Source organism: Watersipora subatra, chromosome 1 (genome assembly GCF_963576615.1).
Source record: "Watersipora subatra chromosome 1, tzWatSuba1.1, whole genome shotgun sequence".
Taxonomy (NCBI): domain Eukaryota; kingdom Metazoa; phylum Bryozoa; class Gymnolaemata; order Cheilostomatida; family Watersiporidae; genus Watersipora; species Watersipora subatra.
This window is the reverse complement of record NC_088708.1, coordinates 9,726,347-9,746,440: the sequence shown is the minus strand read 5'-3', so window position 1 is coordinate 9,746,440 and position 20,094 is coordinate 9,726,347. Positions and strand designations below refer to the sequence as shown.

Genomic DNA, 20,094 nt, shown 5'->3' with positions numbered 1-20,094 from the left:
TATATGGTTATAACCATATATGGTTATAACCATATATGGTTATATATGGTAACCGTATAACCATATATGGTTATAACCATATATGGTTATAACCATATATGGTTATAACCATTTATGGTTATAACCATATAACCATATATGGTTATAACCATATATGGTTATAACCATATATGGTTATAACATATATGGTTATATATGGTTATAAAAACCATATAACCATATATAACCATATATGGTTATATATGGTTATATGGTTATAAAAATATAACCATATATGGTTATATGGTTATAACTATATACGGTTATATGGTTATATGGTTATAACCATATATGGTTATATGGTTATAACCATATATGGTTATAAAAGTTATATGGTTAATACCATATAATTTTTTGGTTATATGGTTATAACCATAAAACCAAAAAGTTAATGTTACCAAAATGTTACATGGATATAATCATAATTATAACCAAAAAGTTTAGGAATTTTTGGTATCTTTGGGAAACTTTAGAGATCTTTGACTGCTTTATTCACAAAGTCTACCAGACGACTTTATAGCAGCATTCTTTATAAAGCTGCCATTCCAGAGATATAAATAAAACTGAAAATTTAAAATGACACTTTTACATATATTTGTTGAACGCTGCTCAATTGTGCTCTGCCATTGCATGGCCGTCTTTTAGCATGTTTTACCATAGCGTCATGTTTGCCTTACAAGCCTCATGTAGCCATGTTTGCCTTACAAGCCTCATGTGGTCATGTTTGCCTTATAAGCCTCATGTGGTCTTTATTCTAATATGTAATAGTCTAAAACCACAAGTCATGACTCACTCTCAGCGATAGAATAGATCTGAATTACTTGGATGTCTCTACACCATTATTTCTACAACTACACGTACATGTATTTTATCTATCTCTTCCATCCCTCTGACATCATAAACTGTTCATGGTTGTTATCAATGTGTAGAACCTACTGTAGTTGCTCACTTCTTGGTGTTGGCAACCCTGAAAATGGCACGAATGACTGGAGCAACAAATTGTTATGCAATGTGTGAACAGTTTGTTAAAATATGTTTGAATTCTTGTAATATGATTGGCCACTTGATAATCAGCAGGCAATTGGTAGAAATTTAGGTGACCTCTTGTGAACGTGAACATGATAGTTCAAGCCACTGTCTTAACATTGGCAACTGTGAAGAAATTGTAGGATTGTTCAGGCTCTCTCTATAACCAGTTTACAACCCTTAAAGGCAGTAAATGCGGCATGGGACAGATTACAATCCGTTGTGTAACATGTAACTGACATCTCTAGAGTTACTATCTATTGAATAAAACTGCTTAAATTGCAAGCTATAAAACCAGAAGCATTCTACTGAATTATGAGATACATAGGGGTAGTATATGTGTAACATTGCGGGAGCAAAATTAATAATAGTAGTCTAACATTGACATTGGTCGAGCAACTGCCGAGTGGAAGTAGAAACCTAAGACCTGTTCATGTTGGTAGATATAATAACTTTGTGGTACTAACTTACAGATATACCCACATAAATAATTTATTGTATGAGCTTTCTCATTTGATTTTTTTTAATATACTGATCAGTGTGTAGAGTTTGACATATTTTTTTCAATATTTTAATCGTACCTCGACAATACAGTCATGACATCCAATACTTTTTGTATCGATTCTCCATTCGTTAAGACATTTATTAGTCAGGTTACATCTGTTGATCCACAATAGCCTTAGTGCCAGTAATCAACTATCAACAAACACTACCATAGAGTTATTTTAACCAAAAGGTGTAGCTTATAAGTTATGTGATGTACGCACATGCCCGCTAGCTGTAACTCATAAAGGACGTTGCACAGGTATGATATTGCGCTTGTTCGAGTGGCTACAAAGTGTACAAGAGGCACCCTCCAAGTTTAGTCACAGACACACCCTTAGGGTTCATATCACTGACTATATTATGTACTGTTCTTAGGGTGCACATGTACAAACAGTAGAAATATCATAGTTATACAATTATGAGCGTATATGAGGTAACACTGCATGGAGAATGAATGAGGCTCAGATAAAATTCAGCAATAAAAGGTATCAAGTGAGAGGCTTTAAGATTTCTGATTGTGCACAGTGCATACAGAGGAAAGAGTTTTCATCTGTTTATCAAAACCATGCCAAGTCATCAAATACCACCAGGAATATTTAACAGCCAGCCGGTGTTCTGAAAGGTTATATTAAACTTGGGAAAGTACAAACTTGACTCTACTCGCTGTCGAAGGCGTTTATAAATATTTATATAGTAGTAAATAGAAACTACAGTTAGTTACTGTTTGGAACAGCCTGAGATAGAAACCAGCACATAAATAAGAAAATATAGATCATCTGAAGGTATTATAAAAAAGGTATGAGCTTGTATATGGAGGCTGGATGCAGTAGATAGAGGGTGCGCAAGTCCTCTCTAGGCATAATCGCCTCGGGTCAAGGTCAATGTACCATTCTCTTAGTCTGAGTAATCAGCCCAGTTACGAAGTGCGATACCATTCGAGAGAGAGCGCCCTTGCTGCATGTGACTTGGTGATGAAAAGGAACGAGAGATGAGCGGCGGCGTAGGTTTCACAGCATGGCTGGCAGCAAGCATATTTGCAGCTAAATCCGGTGATGTCAGATTGTTCATTTGTTTTGTGCCTGCAGCATCAGCGCAAGCATTGGTCATCGCCGATGAAGGGTCTCTTAGGCGTGGCAGCTCAAGTCTATGGGAAATGTACAGCATTGCACAAGTGTGAGACTTACATCATAACATTTGCTGTTTTTAATATCTGATATCCTTATAGAAGCTTATTAAAAATATTAGTCAAGTTGGGCAAGAGATCAAGTTGTTGTTTGGTAGTGAACCTAACTTGCCAGTTACTTAAGGCTAAGTACTTAAGGCTAAGTACCGCAGGTCTGCTAAAGCGGAGCTAAATTGAGGGGTGCTTCTGAGCACTACCGGTGAACCAAATTTTTAAAGAGATTCACCAGAGAGCCACCATCTTGATCGCACTGTGTAGTCTTACTACTGGTGGGAAAAGAGCGTTTAGTTTATACGAGTAAGGATCGTTTTTTTTATGGATGGTTTTATTCAGCTACACATGCATATGCATATACAGTTACATATGCATATACAGTTGCACATGCATATACAATTACGTATGCATATATAGTTGCTCATGCAACATGCTTCAAGTAATTCACAAAACCATACACATAACTTTTGTCAAAACTCAATTGTGATATTTTGATCAACATAATGCTGGAATAAAAATGAATTAACTCCATGAAAACCAACTCATACAACTAGCAACACTGCATTCATTTGTAGGAAACTTCAGTATAGCTTGATATAAACTTACTGCTGAAATTGAAATACCAATAATCTTATTAATTCAAGAGTCAGAATATATAAATATTCTTATTTTCTGGTATATCTATTTGTATACCAGAATTATTCATCTTATACCAGAATACCAGAACTGTTCAAATTTCTAGAGATCTCTTACAATTACCAAACATTGTCTTGACTTGCAGAAACGTGTTATGTATATACGATACATGCAAACTGTGACATTTTATTATTTATAAAAGAAGAAACCCCAACACATGCACAAGTGTATAGCTACGATACAACTCAGCTCATTATACAACTTTATTCAGGTCAAACAAATATGTCCCTTTTTTATTTTAGTAGACTTGATATTGTCTATGTACATAGAGCTGGTGAATAAAGTTGGTGATATCCACTTGACAGCACGTCTGTGTTTAACTTGGCTATGTGTCACAAATCGGCGCTAGTGAAAGACTCAACTAGATAATTTGTCATATTGTGGACCCTTAAATCTAACATTAATATTATCCACAATCATGCTCAAAGCATTCCAACGGGGAGGCAACTACGGTATCAACTTCAGCTCAAACTTGGAAATTAAAAATCTTAGCTTCTGCCGGAAATTGTAGAAAGTTCCTATCTTACTGAATCCATCTCACATCTCACAAACTGTTCAGTGAATGCTGACATCACAGGCCAGGTTTAATGAACTAGCATTACTAGTGATCAGGCCAGGAAAAGAGTCATAATTGGATTAAGTAACCTTACTTACCCTTTCATGTTCTGCATGCCATGCATGAGCCCCATAGACATGTGCATCATTGAGGCGAGACCAGCTGAGGTAGTAATTCTTTTAGACTGTCGCACTGTAAGTACATGTAGAAGCAACTTTAGCATGAGCTCTGACCAGAGTCACTCAGGCAATTGCAAAAACCAGGTTCACCAGCCGCATATCTTGCTGTTAACAACTTATTTGACAAAGTAAACATAACCATATAATACAGCTTATCTCTGGGTTCTCACCTGCCAGTTAAAGTACATGTAGCATACTAGTACATAGCATACATAGTAGCATACATAGAACCATGTAGTCATACTAGGGACTGTATATGAACATACATACCCAGGGAGTCAACTCAAGTACATGTAGTCATACTAGGAACTGTATATGAACATACATACCCAGAGAGTCAACTCAAGTACATGTAGTCATACTAGGAACTGTATATGAACATACATACCCAGAGAGTCAACTCAAGTACATGTAGTCATGCTAGGGACTGTATATGAACATACATACCCAGGGAGTCAACTCAAGTACATGTAGTCATTCTAGGGACTGTATATGAACATACATACCCAGAGAGTTAACTCAAGTACATGTAGTCATACTAGGGACTGTATATGAACATACATACCCAGGGAGTCAATTCAAGTATGTAAATGTAGTCATAGCAGGAGCTGCATAGAAACTTACCCAGGGGCTTGCAAGCCTTAACCTCATAGTCTGGAAGAGCATGCCTTCTTGCAAGTCTGTTGAGGTTTTCTACATGATTCTACAAAAAAAAATCGGTCATCAAAATTGGCAGACAAAAAATGGTAAATAGACAAATACTATTTATCTATACTCTGTAGCCCAGGGCAATGAATTTTATGCTGTGCAGGTTAATTTCATCCACTCACTAAATAGTCTGCTTGTGTGCTAACTTATTCTTCTTCTGTTTGTTTTCCCAGTAAATCACACTGTTACACTCTAATATAGTTGTAAAATTTCCCTGGAGAATTTCACTATCGCTCTTAATTAACTACTTAGTTGTGTAACTCAGTATAAGGGCTGAGGTCGGGGTTACAGAGATCTCTTTGAGACTTTAATAAGGGCTGAGGTAGGGGTTACAGAGATCTCTCTGAGACTTTAATAAGGGCTGAGGTCGGGGTTACAGAGATCTCTCTGAGACTTTACTAGCATAAATTATGGATTTAACCAGTTGCGATAGAGAGATACCAACATTCTCATTGTCTCTTAACTGCTCAAATGGAACTGCATGCATGTTTTTATTTTTTAATTGGATGGTAGACAAATGGACTAACAAAAATACTCAACACTAAATGTGACAGCACACCATACATTGATGCTGCTTGCTATGTCACTTCCATGATACGGATGGGAGGATCGGTAGTCGTAACAAGTTGGAATAAGTGTTGGAATGTCTGTTTACATTTATTATTGATGCATCATGATAGATGTATGAGCATACATGAAGCTTCAGCCATGTAATTATTTATCTGAGACATTTAGAGCACCGCACATTAGCCAAAGTTGTTCATCTACAACTAGATGAGCATGTTAGCCATAACAACATTAGCCAAAGTTGTTCATCTACAACTGGTTGAATAAATTTGGAGATGCACATCTAGTCACCAATCTTCCTCGTAAAGTAAAGCCGAGCCCAGCCCGAGATCTACCTAGTTTTTAAACCCTCCTTCACTAATCCCCAACAGCGGGTCTCAACTTCTGCAGATATTTGTCTCATCGAAACCATTTTGGTGATTCGACTCTTGGATTTTGCTAGCATTCACCCAAGGGTGAGTGCAGATGTGCAGCCCAAAATAAAATATCTCTTGAAAGAATTTAATCTCCAGGATACACCAACATTATTACTTGGAATCTTCATAGATTTGTAATTCAGTAATAAATGATATTATGATTCAATAACATGTTATTCATCATGTTGTCATTTAGTAGAAAAGAAACTACTTGCAAAATTCACTACTTTTCATTGACACTCAAGCATGAAAACGCCTGTGTTTCCACTCTGGTTGTTCAAACCATTAGCCATATTCTTCATGAGCAAATGGTGTATCAGGTATTTCCGCATAAAAAAGATTCAAAACTTTCCGATTCTAGATTCCCTAGATGGATAAACCGAAGTCTAGAAAAAGTTTCTATGTGGGGTTAGATGGAAATGAGAAATACATGTACTTATTTAACATCTTCACATCACGTACAATAGTTTCAGAATATCTGCTTGTAGGTGGTCTATCTTCAAATTCCTTAGAAGTGTTTGTAGACAAACAAACAGGCATAGAAATAGAGACATAATGTAAGAGATAGATAGAGAGAAATGTGGTCACAGGCAGACATGAAATGGACAAACAGACAAACACAGAGAGAGAAATGGACAAATAGGCAAACAGAGAGAGAGAGAGAAATGGACAAACAGACAAACACAGAGAAAGAAATGGACAAACAGACAAACAGAGAGAGAAATGGACAAACAGACAAACACAGAGAAAGAAATGGACAAACAGACAAACAGAGAGAGAAATGGACAAACAGACAAACACAAAGAGAGAGAGAGAGAAATGGACAAACAGACAAACACAGAGAGAGAAATGGACAAACAGACAAACAGAGATAGAGAGAGAAATAGACCAACAGACGAACACAGAGAGAGAAATGGACAAAAGCTAGAATTCTATATTAAGAATTAAATCAAACTAATAGTTGACCGCAGAAGAGTTTCCTTTGAATATATATAATGAAATGACTTTGCAGTTTGTCAAGCTTAAAGATACGATCTGTTATCAAACTCTGCGTATAGTGTTTCAAGCCAACCGCACTGCCCTCCAGATAACAGGCCTAGTTTTTATTTTTTATCAATACCAACTTACCTCCAAGTTTTTGATGTCATCTTCCACAACATCCAGTTTGTCTTCGAGCACTTTGCGCATGCGTTTTTGTACTCGAATTCTAAATTGCAGACGTTTCTTAGCGGTGACAAGCAAAGCTATAACAAAGCAAAGCTATAACAAATAAATTCAAACATAATTTACTGTATAAGCAATGTTCATTCACTTCTACCCATCTTCTTAAAGAAGTGATGATATTTAGAGAGAGTAGTGAAAAGACAGTGCATAAAAAAGATCTTTTCTACTCAAATAATATACACAACTCACTACTCTGTCAGTTCTATCTAATACAGAAATTTGTATCTCAACCAAAGTTCATGAATTCGGTTAATTGATGATTAGTGTGAATAAGTCACCCGGGGTTATCACTAGCAGGATTCCCTAAAGAATCTAAGCTAATCAGTGACTAGAATACCGGAAAGGAGTAAGTTCCTCTACTAAACAATGAGAGTAGCTATTGGCCAGCTTTCAAGTTCATTACAAGCTAATGTCTTGAGTGATTAGCCATTTCCGGATATAACCGTAAATGTAAAGACCAGAAATAGCTGGACACGAATCTATGCGGTGGAAACTCCTCCATTTCTCTGCCTAGTTGCTATTATCTATATATATAAATATCAGTGTTTATTTGTTTCACTTTTTGTTGGTTTTTTGTTTTAATTTCTCTGTAGAAAAATAGCAATTAAAATCTAACAATTAAATATTCGCTCTGCAGAGAATTCCCGCTTGCGGCATTCAAATCAGGAAATTCAAGCGAGCCCAACCACTACGCTAAGCCATTCTTATCATTACTAGTGCTCTTACATATATTGTAGGTTTATTCTTATTGCAATTGCACACACTAAATATACACTTATTATTATTAATATTTCCTTTTATTATTGTTATTTTTTTGAAAATCTTTATAAAAGGTTTTTGTCACCATTAGGCCTTATTTTTTAATTTTCAAATGTACTGTTTCAATTTCAAATGTGCCGTTAAACTCTTATTTCTGGTTTCGGTAAATCTGTAAAAGCTAAACACTTGTCACGCGGACAATTGTATTATCGGGAGTAGGAATTGCTTCAACATTCTCTCTCCGTTTGCTCAGACAAAGTATCAGACAGAGACGTTTTACGTTTTTTTCTAATTTTTACGTTTGTACCAGTATCGTCCATACAATGAGCTTCTGCTGCAAAAGTAAAATACACGCAATTCCATGTAGGCCTACTCATTGTTATTTTTTTCCTTAATTTATTTCAACTGCCCAAAAACACTTTTCTCATGATATAAAGTTTAAAAGTTAAAATGGTAAATGTTGTATATATTAAATGAAAATAGGCTTTTTGTGCAAAGCCTTTTTTATTACCCGAGCAATGCCAGGCATTCATTTAATAAATATGCAGTCGTTTACTCCTTGAGGTTCAAATATTTACTCACTCTAGTCTAATTTAAAAAGGCTCATGTTCAAAATACAGAAAGTGAGTTGTTGGCTTTTCAAAACGAATGAGATTAAACTTTAAAAGTCAGAAATCAATCCTACCATTGAAAACTCGAAATATTCTCCAAAGCAAGAATATCACGAGCACTGTGGCACCATTGCTGGCACCGTCTGAGGTCATCCCCTCAATAAAATAAAGATCCATTGCAAATGATATGATAATGACCATTCCATCTATAACCTACAAATAACAGGCAGACTTCAATCAGGAATGATATTAATAGAGGGAGACAATTACTTGTCAAGGTTTTACTGCGCAATAATGAATCACGCAATATGTATACAATTTCTTCACTAACCTCGAGTTTCCCTTTGAAATACTTCAGACCTAAGGCAAACACCTTGAGCACTACCTGAAAATAACAACCAAACACGATGTAAACTATTGGCCTCAAGTTAAGCTCTCTTAAAATGGCGCTCTCTTAAAATGGCAGATACGAGAATTTTGACCAGCAAGTTGTAGTGGAATAAACCCCAACTCGGAACCGTTCACTAGATTTAACTGCAAATGAAGTACTACTTTACTTATATTTGAAAGAGTTGTCTTTGCTTGTTCTAAACTCTAGTAGCATCACTTTTACTAATAGATCTACTTATGTCAAGAAATCAGCCTACCATATGTTGCAGGTTTCCTAGGATTTTTATATTTGTTTCCTGATGAAACTTTTGCAACATTCATTAAAATAGAAAGGTCGCAGAGACATATAAATTGCAAGTTTGATATCCATAAGCAGCGATAAGGTCACTCTTACCTATCAGTTATATTGTCATGTCAGCTGGTGTAGAGCAAATTTTAGTTACAACGCCATGAATCATTTTGTCGCGGAGAAACATTTTTTAACAAAAAAATTAATTTCAGTATTTATTTCATGATTTGGAAAAGTATTGGTGTTGTGAGGTTAGCGAGAAGAATGGCCTAATGGCAATATTATGTAATGTTAGAAATTAGGAACATTGTGATGATATTTACACAAAATTGATTTGGTTGGCCTATAAAAACTTTAGCCACAATGTAAAAATGAAAATATCAGTTTTCAGTGATCACCCAGACATGCAAATGTTTTGGAGAAAAGCAACTTTAAGAACACCCAAAAGGTACTTGTGGATGGTAAGTTTATGTGGGAATGTACAATAGTTGATGTATTTACGATTTCTGTTGAGACATTATAATGAACAATCAGTGCATTACATTGTGATTGTCTTATAGTCATTATAGTATTATACATAGCTGCTTATTTATGGAATAATTATAGATTACTTTTACTTGCTTAATGTATAATTCCAGGATAATACTTTTGCTATAACAGCTCTCTATACATATATATATACTTGGGATGTCTCTTACCAATTCATTGTAAACTCAGTACTGGAATAAAGAACATTACAGTGAGAACACAGCAATTTCTGAAAAAAATCTATCATACAGTGATATGCAAGCACATAAGTTTGAGATAATTTCAACAGAAAACCAGCTTTGTAGTTTCAATAATGACAGCAAACCAGGCACGCGCGTCAATCTTTTTGGTGTCCAATGTTGGAGTTTTTTTTGCTTATGAAATCTTTGAGTGGGCTATTTATACACGACGACAATAACAACAGATAAATAAAAACTAAAACACACAATACAATAACCACACAAGAAGTGTAGGCTTCTATAACGCTGTGTACCAGAGACTAACCTAGGTGAGTTTTTCTCTGGTTTAGCTTACTTCTCTCAGCCACCAAAAACCAAATGACTAATATGCGGCTTATAACACTTTAGGAAAAACCAATGACTTTTTTCTGACAGAACATGCACCTGCCATTAGACATAAGATTCGATGAATAATGTTGGCAAATCTCTAACGGAAATTGCCCTAACCATGCTGCACTAGAAACCAGCCTAAATGACAGCATGGCACGGGTGAAAAGAATCATGATGATGGCTTTGGGTGCGTGCCAGATTATCTATCCGGCAGCGGAGTCAGCTTATTACTTCAAATAAAATACAGTCTTCCACTGCAGTGTTTTTATGTAGGCATGATAACAAGAGCTCAGCAGTTAGCAACAATAGACATAGTAATATTCTGGACAGACAAATTACCTCAATGACCATTATGGCAAGAATGATGACACTCAAAATATGGAGAATGTGAGCGGTATATATTAATGAGGCTATCGAAGGATTTGCCCCCTCGTATGCAGGATCGGGCGATCTTTTGTGTCGGGAGTGAGCATTCGAGACAAGATCTTGGGTTCCAGATGCATTGTTGATACCGGGTTTCCAGGTACAACCAGCATACTCGAGCATGCGCTTGACTAATATCAAGTTGAATCCATCGTAAAGTTCAAGGTCTTTGTTTAAACAGTTACGACTGAGCACCCTCGTCAGCTCTTCGGCAGCATGCCGGCTATCCTCTAAATACACTGTAAAATATTCAGACTTTGTGAAGAATATGGAAGGCTATAAAGATTCAAATAAAAATATCACCCAAAGTAAGCGATTTTAGACATTTTATTTCCAACATTAAACTTTTTAACAATAGGATAATCGACGAATATCATTTGTTGCAGAAGCTAAATAGCCTAAATATGGCAATATTTTGGCTATTTAGCTGAATATTGTCAGCCACCATATCTAAATATGCCTAAATGTGTGACAATGTAGCGATATAATTGGCGTTAAATATGTTATCTACAATAAATATTATTTCTGAAAACGCAAAAGCAAGTTATGAAGACTTATTTTCAGGAAGTTGTGCACTGAGTACAATAGGCAGTGCAGTCCGTTAGCCATCGAGAACTAGCGCTCTGCCATTTCTATGAGCTGCATTTCTAATCACGTTAGATGTCTGCTTCTAATATATTCCTTTCTTTAACACATGTCTATCATTCGCCGGCGGTGCCAAAGTTGTCATTTTTAAAATGGGTTGTTGTGAAATAACAATATCAGAGAGCAGACAGCAAAATCAAAGTACATAACTACAAAGTTGTTTCGTTGTGTTAGAATACAGTTGAAGTTTGTTTAAAAAGATTTTATAATTTTTATTTACTAAAATTGTTACTGCTGCTAAGTTAGATTAATGATATTGTTAATACGTATACCATAACAGGCAAGCACTATCTGTCAAGCACTATCTGTCAAGCTTTATCTGTCAAGCGCTAGGTATTTGTCAAGCTATTGGTAAAACTGATACATGAGCTCTAACCACAGGGCTAAGTGTGTCATTTACCAATTATATACATGTACGTCTCTACCAGCTGTTTGACACGAGGCATGTACACAAACATGTTGGTCTGCATGAGTAAAGAACAAACTGAAGCCTCTGCGATTGCTTGAAAGGTTGACTTCCATAAACAGAACATTCTGGTTCAATTTAACCGATATTCAGTACAGAACAATTTTGTTTGAAAGTCATTTTAAAATGATACGTATATGACTTCACTCAAACAGCAATGGACAAAGATGAATCCTACAAGAGACAGACATGTGAAGTCACCGGCGCCAATTAAAACTGTTCACGAAACATTGCAACTTAACTCTTGTCTGGTTAAATATATTAAAAACTAAAGTTTTTTTGTTAGGTAATTCATTTCATGAACAAAAATTCTTTTTTGATGCAATGATTTCCATCACAAACACCTAACATAACATCATAATTTTCTTGAGCAAAGTATAACAGTAGCAATAACTACACAACTGTCATTGTCATTACAAACTATTGATTAATCCATAATAGATCATTAATACGCTGCCAATGATTTTATAATGATGATGGTAAATGCAGCGGAATTGTCATGACCTTCACCTAACCAAGGCCAACTCCTATTGGTCAATTTATTTATCAATGCATCTCACAGTTTAATAGCGACAAAAGGAGGTACTGACATGCGGGTAGTGATAACATATTTGTGCAGATCTGATGTACATGTAAGTAAGTACTTACAGTGTAAGACGTTGAGGTCAATGAGCAACATGATCAGTAAAATAATCACGTCTATGATGACGAGTGCGACTAGGAAGATCTCTAGTGGAGTGCTTTCTAGAAACCTCGCCAACCTAACTCGACGCCTACAGAAGAGTGTTTGAAAAGTTTCAGCCAGTTGTCTCTATATCAACCATTCAGTATACTGAGTATAGCCATCATCTAGCATATATACTAGCGTATAGCTGACACAGATAGTGGCAACATTACAGAGTGGGTCAATAGCTGACACAGATAGTGGCAACATTACAGAGTGGGTCAATTGCTGACACAGATAGTGGCAACATTACAGAGTGGGTCAATTGCTGACACAGATAGTGGCAACATTACAGAGTGGGTCAATTGCTTTGTTAGAAAAGTGACTGCTAATGACATAGAGCGATAGCTCGCTAGCACATCCGATCATCTCCATGAAACAACCACATTGTCAAACATGTTCAACAGCAGCAGACATGCTCCAAATAACTGGTCACTTTTAGCCTCAGAGTATACTTATTGTCACTTCAGTATACGGTACTCGTCTCTCAAGTCCCATACCTGGTTCCCTTGATGTCTCCCCGCATTTACTAGGTGCTAGTAATAAGTTTCATCATGAGTTTATTATAATTATGAAAAGAGACTCAAGTCAGATTCCAGTTTGTGAAAGCAAAATAATAAGGTACAACAATGATTAAATGAGGACAGCCTTGTCATGACTACCGTGCACAATACTCAACGGTAAAATATACAGATAAAGGTTTGTGTCTTCAACATTACCGCTACACATCTGCTAATCCATTATCATTACCGCTACACATCTGCTAATCCATTATCATTACCGCTACACATCTGCTAATCCATTATCATTACCGCTACACGTCTGCTAATCTATTATCATTCCTGCTACACATCTGCTAATCTATTATTATTACTGCTACACATCTGCTAATCCATTATCATTCCTGCTACACATCTGCTAATCTATTATCATTACTGCCACACATCTGCTAATCCATTATCATTCCTGCTACACATCTGCTAATCTATTATCATTCCTGCTACACATCTGCTAATCTATTATCATTCCTGCTACACATCTGCTAATCTATTATCATTACCGCTACACATCTGCTAACCCATTATCATTACTGCTACACATCTGCTAATCTATTATCATTACCGCTACACATCTGCTAATCCATTATCATTACTGCTACACATCTGCTAATCCATTATCATTACTGCTACACATCTGCTAATCCACTATCATTACCGCTACGCATCTGCTAATCCATTATCATTACCGCTACTCATCTGCTAATCCATTATCATTCAAATCTAAAGCTCTGTTTTTAATTTGCGGTCATTTTAGAAGCGATTTTATCTTTATTTATACTATTCTTTCTACACGTAGAGTGATTTGATTATTATTATTTTTAAACCAAAACTATGAAAATCATATCACAAAGTCGACACAAATGGATTTCAGTCTTCTCTAGTGCTTATGTTACTAAATTGCAAGCAACTTCCTACCATATCTCCTGAACATGCACCAATTTTACAAGAACTCCAAAAAGCCAGACCCTCGTGACTACAGATGATAACCTTAATTCTCACGTGTTTTTAGAAGGGTTGAGAACATCGTCATCGAGTGCTTTTAACTCTTGCATAACGACAGAGGAGTCTACGTTGTCCTCGACCAACGCCTGCTCAAGCTTCTCATCTATGTCAAACTTGACAGCAACGTCTGAGTCATCACTGGACCTGAAGCAGGGCAGCGTTGACTAAGCACACTCTTCCCTCAAACGTATTACCCACAATGCAAGAATGTTAATAACATACCAGGTAAAGAGCTTTTCTATTAGCTCCATAGATGCTCTCTGGTTGCTGCTCCATGAAACAAATTCTCCTACGCTGACAGGTTACGAACGACCATTTTTCACATAGCCATATGAACAGCTCGCAGCTGCATTCATCTATAGTTCTAAGATATTGTTTACAGTTTCTTTAGACAATTTTAAACTGAAGATCAGAATCTGTCAAGTCTCATCCAATCGATAGAAGAAAAGGCCTATCTATGTAGACAGACGGCTTACCTGTCTACTAATTGCGCTGTTTAGGCTGTCACTGACCACTTTGTCTGTCGAGAAAATGATATTTAACTCATTTGTGCTTTGAGAAACCGCTGACAAATCAATAATGCTGACTTGTGAGATTTTTTTCAATTAGGACGATGAAGTGTGAGTTGTGAACAGAAGGCGTATTTGATAGGTTGTAGGCTAGAGCCAGATGATATAGACTAAGATATCGATCATATATAATGGGAGAGACATACACTCGTGAGCATATTAACATGCGCACTTACGATGCTTGGGACAACATGCAACGCAGGCATGCATACATAAAAGCATATGCGTTTTCACAAACACACGCATGAGTGCAACAAACATGCAAATGTGCATGCTTGCATAAATGAACACACAGACGTGAAAATGTACAGTGACATGTGTAAAGGGACGTATTTGCACTCACACATACTACCACAGAGACTCGCAACCATGCCACACGCCAAGCACACAGACGCAAACAAGCGCATGTGTGCACACAATCATCTAGGAGGGCATAGTTACATATGGATACACAAGTAGCCATTCATACATAAAAATATACGTTCATACGAGGGTGTATGTGCATGCGAGATGTATGCACAAGCAAACACATAATTATGTACAGGGAGGAATGTATTGCATGCGCCGCTACATGCACACGCACAGAGGCTGCAAATAGATGACTTAGTGATAGTTGTTTCATATTGCTTATCACAATTCATGGTGAGAATTTCAATATCTGTGAAAGACTGTAAACTGATTGTATTGATATGATTGACATAGTCCTCTAACAATACGGGAAGGAGAGGAGGTGGAAGGGGCCTTTTACACAACACTGAATTGTTATCTGACTAATTAATACCTTTTAGACGAATATCTGTACATCTTTATATTGTTAGCATACAAAAGACCTGTATTGAGGGTGTTGATAAAAGTGCACTAATAGCCAGCTCTTCCAGCAGCAACTTGGTTCACCAGTTTAAAAGGATTAAATGGTTTCAAGTGTTCAGCAAAACATAATGATGTGGAAGCGAATATCTCTGCTGACAGTCATTTTTTGATTAAAATATAATTTATTAAACTGGGCTGAAAATTTAGTTTTTACATAATAATGTTTTACACAAATAATGTGCTTCTATATCCAAATATTCTGTAAGGCTATCAAATTGGAAGTTGGAACATTTTTTGTGACATTTTTGCAAACGTTATGGATTATCAACAGAACTCTTCAATAGGTAAAATCACCTTTTTGGATTTTTAGGCAGAAGTTGACTCCCTTCATAGTGGTAGCTTTTATGGCTGAGTTATAATTTCCATCATTGTAATGATCAGTCTTGTTTGCTAGAGGTAATGATATTAAAACATTTTATAAAGGACTAGCGCTCGCTTCTGCATGACTAGCGGTCATTTAATACCTAGAATGTACTAGGCTGAGCGGAGTGAACAACTATGATTTGTTCTGAGGCTTACTTGTGGTAACGAAGGAGCCTGAACAGCGACTCAACTCATATTACGGCCTTCTTTACCATATAAAACAAACTCTCATGTGTTCACAATGCGTTTCTGCCAAACCTTCGCTTTTTCGTGACGTCATTTTATCGTTGTTGGCCATCTTTATAGACAATTTTATCATTAAAAACACGAAGCTTTTGCAATGAATTTTTGAAAACGATGCTTTTGTTTGCAATTTTTTTAATATAGTATCAAAACACCTAAAAGTATTAGTAAATAAAAGAAAGGCGATCGTTTTCTACAAATATGGCGGCTTTTTCATGAACGAGCGCATGTGCAAATGACTTGATGACGTCGAAATAACGATGGATTGGTGAATTGAGCAGAGGTGAAACTCAATTTTTTGTTGTGCAGCAACAATTAAATACAGCCATTATAAGAAGTCAGCAAGTGAAAGGTGAGGGTGGAACAGTGCCACTAATAGTGGCCATTCAAATCATCGGTTGATATTAGCTAAATGAATATCGATGAAAAGTGGTGTTGATGATCAGAATGAATAGTATTTCCATTAGCAGATCAATGAAATCAACGACAAAGGATCGTGTTTCACAAGTAATTGATATTGAAGATATCGAGAGTAATTTAACTACAATCTATGACCTAAGGTTTGGCCGATCTTTTAAAGAATCTACCTTTGTAAAACTTAAAGGTGCAATATTTGCTAGTCAGTCGATATTCCATACGATCGACTTTTTCTAACCTAATCCATATATCATTTTATGTGTTGAAGTAATAACTGTAGCAGTCAAGTAAACTGTATCAAGGTCGGTAGCAGCGCTGGATGACTCAGCCTTGTGTGTCTACTAATCAACTACCATATTTGTTACTTTGTGACATTTTGACGACCTTTTGGCACAATCGAGTCAATCTTTTTAGGCCAACTCTCTTCCATGAGCAATAACGTCTTGAGGGGATTCATCTTTAAAATTTATATTGAACTAATCTAATAGATGTGAGTCGACGGCTGCATTTTTATCAATCAATGTTGTGTCATGAACAGTTGCTTGGTTCAACCATTTGAAATCAGTATATAACAAATCATTATCAGAAGGCATAATACACGACCTCTGTATGTGTTGCTCAACACTGTAGAGAGTATCATACATGGTACTGCGGCCATATATTTATCAAAAGGCCCTTTTATGTTATCAAGCGTGCTTATAAATCATGTACAGCAGACTTTAATCTCATCAAGTTGTAAATACTCAAGTTATAATATGTTTAAATCACAAATCTTTCTAACAAGCAAGTTTTGTTTAAATATATTGATGAGCAATTGACTCTAACCTAATTACAAGAACTTCTTTAAAATTCTGCAGACTTCTAAACTAAACTACTAAAAAAGAAATAAAAACAACTGCACCAACTGGTCTCTATTTAAAGACTTGATATAAGGGATGTCCCGTGTAATAGTTTGGTGTTCATACAATTAGTAATAAAACTGTTGCGCTTGTGGGTCAGTATGCTTTAGACAGATATCTTTTGACAAATATAAAGCCAGGTAGGATTGTTGGTTGGGTAGACATTGCTAACTTCCTGTACTGAATATGACAAAGAACTTAAGTATTTAAAGAAAGTATCAATTTTATGTGCTACACATAAATAATTTGGGAAGGTTGTAATTACTCTTCTGCAATGAGTTTAATCCGACAGATGAAAAGAAGAGAAAAGGTGGCGAACTTACGACATTTGCTTGAGAATATTCATCTCTTGGCCCTGACCTTCTGTCTGTCTGTCTGACCGTCTGTCTTGTTCTACTGTTCCTAGCTACAAGTAAACAGCTCTGCATACGAGTGTTACAGATATCCTGAAATACAGCTCACACTTTCATTATAAACAAGGTGCTAGCATCTAATCTCACCGACAGCACAGTCACTTGTTACTCATAGTATTTTGGCAGCTTAATTATAATTATCTTTAGTGCAAAAATCACTAAAATAAGCGGAAATCCTCAGAAGGTTAAAACGAAGAGAGAAATGAGAAGCAAATGCTGTGAAAAAGGTAATGATTCCATCTCAACCTCTCTAAAACAAATTGCTAATGATGTAGCTTAACTTAAAACCATATTATTACCAAAAACAAATAGTTTATTAATTTTAAAATAACGTAAAAAAGAGTAAGGAGAGATCCTGCTAGCTGATGGGAAATTTCCAGACTACTATCATTATTGGGAGTAATCCACTTAGTACCAACAAGAAACACAAAAAGGCAGCTATGAATTTCAACTGAACATGTGAGTTACTACACTTAACCTTGCATTCTCTTAGCAACACATTTAAGACAAGATTTGATGTAAAACAGCAGAATAATTTCTACAACTGGTTAACAGCGATCTAGTTTAATAAATCATCTGCCCATGACAGATTAACTATGAATTGTCAGAGCAAAAGATAAAACAGACAGCCAACTGTTATACAACGCCAAACCGAAGAAATGAATAACTCACCTGAGATCCAAAAATCTACCCAATAGTCCGTCGCCTCCAGCTGACTCCGAGTAGCTAGTTAGTCGAGGATTCATTCACTGATGACCTTTTACAGCCAAAAGTGTCTGACCATAGCCGTTTAGCTTCTCAGGAGCTGAGTCAGAGATCACAAGGTATCCCCTCGCTTCCTCTCAGCTGCTATCTCCAGCCCAGCAAACAGTGACAATGAAGAAATGAGGCGAGGACTTATTTTATTAGTAAAATGATACCGGAGAGAGGGTAAGAGTCTGCAGATAGCATTATTATAAACCGCGCACGCCAAAAACTTGTCTGTTAAAATCTTATTAATTATCTCATGGTAAATCACTTCACGCCTAGCTTGGTAATTGCTTCGCCACGCAGTTTCTGGCCATTTACATAAACTGTCAGCACGGCCTATATATTGCCAATAACGAGGCTACGTAGAGGTTAAGGCTAACAGAGGTTAACAGGATTGAGAATAGAGTATATGTAGGTCTTCTGTGGCCAAACTCAGCACTGCAAGCCAAATTCTATGGCATGACACCGACCAGTAACCACTAGTGCAGTTAATTATTAACGAGCAGCTTTCAGACAATAGTTTGAAGGAAAATGAACAGAAGGTGCAAAATGAATTATCAGGCTGCTCTGTTAAATATAAAAATAGCTAGCGCAGATATGCTCTCTAAGAAGTGACACGCGTGTAAAGAGCACCGAGTTTAGCCTGTCACAATTCTAGCCATAGCTTTTGCCGCTTTATAATCAACTTACGCCGAGTTTGATGATAGCAGAAAAAAATGGCTAAAAAACCGGTAAAATGATACAACTATGCCACAAGTCTGACACAAAGTGATATCAGTTATTAGAGTTGAACTTTGCTTGATTAGGATAAGCCACTATTACACATGTGAGGGTAACCATGGTGACCAAAGTGCTTTGTCAACACAAAACACTGCATTATACCAATTGGAAAGAAAGCCTTTCACCAGCTCACTGTGTGCAAGATGTGAAACCTACAGCAGCTCAGAAGCACAAGTCAGCCAGCTGAATTCTCTGGTAATTTGTACAAGAGACAAGATGATGAATGCTATAGAGAACTAACCCTTAATATAAACTGATTACCTCTAAAATCAGAAGAAAAACTACTTTTATAGAACTACCTGGTTGAAGGAGTTGAGAGCTCAGAACATTTCCTAGTCTGTCAAAAAAACTGAAAACATCGTAGCCGAGGGATGGTTTCCAAGCATCAAGATATAGCATTAGCACATACTCCTCGTAACGCTAGAGCCTAGCGTGTTAACTTACAGATACATATAATTATATAATAAAAATACTTTTAGTTTTTCATGAGTCGCATGCAACTGAGTTGATTTATAAAACAAAAAATAACTGCTAAATGGTAATTTTCACTGCCTTTAAAACTGCTACTCCCAATAATACTGCTACACACTGGGAAGAAAATAGGACAGCAGGTAAATGAACACAAAAACAACAATGCATGACTAACCCAATATTAAATTTTCATCCAAGGATAAATATTATCGGGTGAAC

At 36.4% G+C, this 20,094-nt stretch overlaps 1 protein-coding gene across 2 annotated transcripts; it reads right to left on the bottom strand.

Annotated features, from left to right (window-relative positions):
- Positions 1–1,957: 1,957 nt before the first annotated feature.
- On the bottom strand, positions 1,958–19,381 carry LOC137405207 (uncharacterized). 2 transcript variants are annotated; one of them, XM_068091438.1, is made up of 12 exons: positions 19,315–19,381; positions 18,547–18,723; positions 17,785–17,867; positions 14,098–14,244; positions 12,463–12,587; positions 10,620–10,942; positions 8,836–8,889; positions 8,579–8,717; positions 7,039–7,154; positions 4,844–4,922; positions 4,139–4,232; positions 1,958–2,755 (listed from the first exon to the last, which is right to left on the bottom strand). In XM_068091438.1, exons 3-12 carry the CDS (start codon positions 17,805–17,807, stop codon positions 2,506–2,508), a joined length of 1,350 nt encoding a protein of 449 aa, XP_067947539.1. In that variant the 5' UTR covers positions 17,808–17,867; positions 18,547–18,723; positions 19,315–19,381; the 3' UTR covers positions 1,958–2,505. The 2 variants fall into 2 exon arrangements, with proteins under 2 accessions (XP_067947539.1, XP_067947546.1); XM_068091445.1 differs by having other exon boundaries at positions 18,547–18,720; positions 19,315–19,357.
- Between the last annotated feature and the right edge of the window lie 713 nt (positions 19,382–20,094).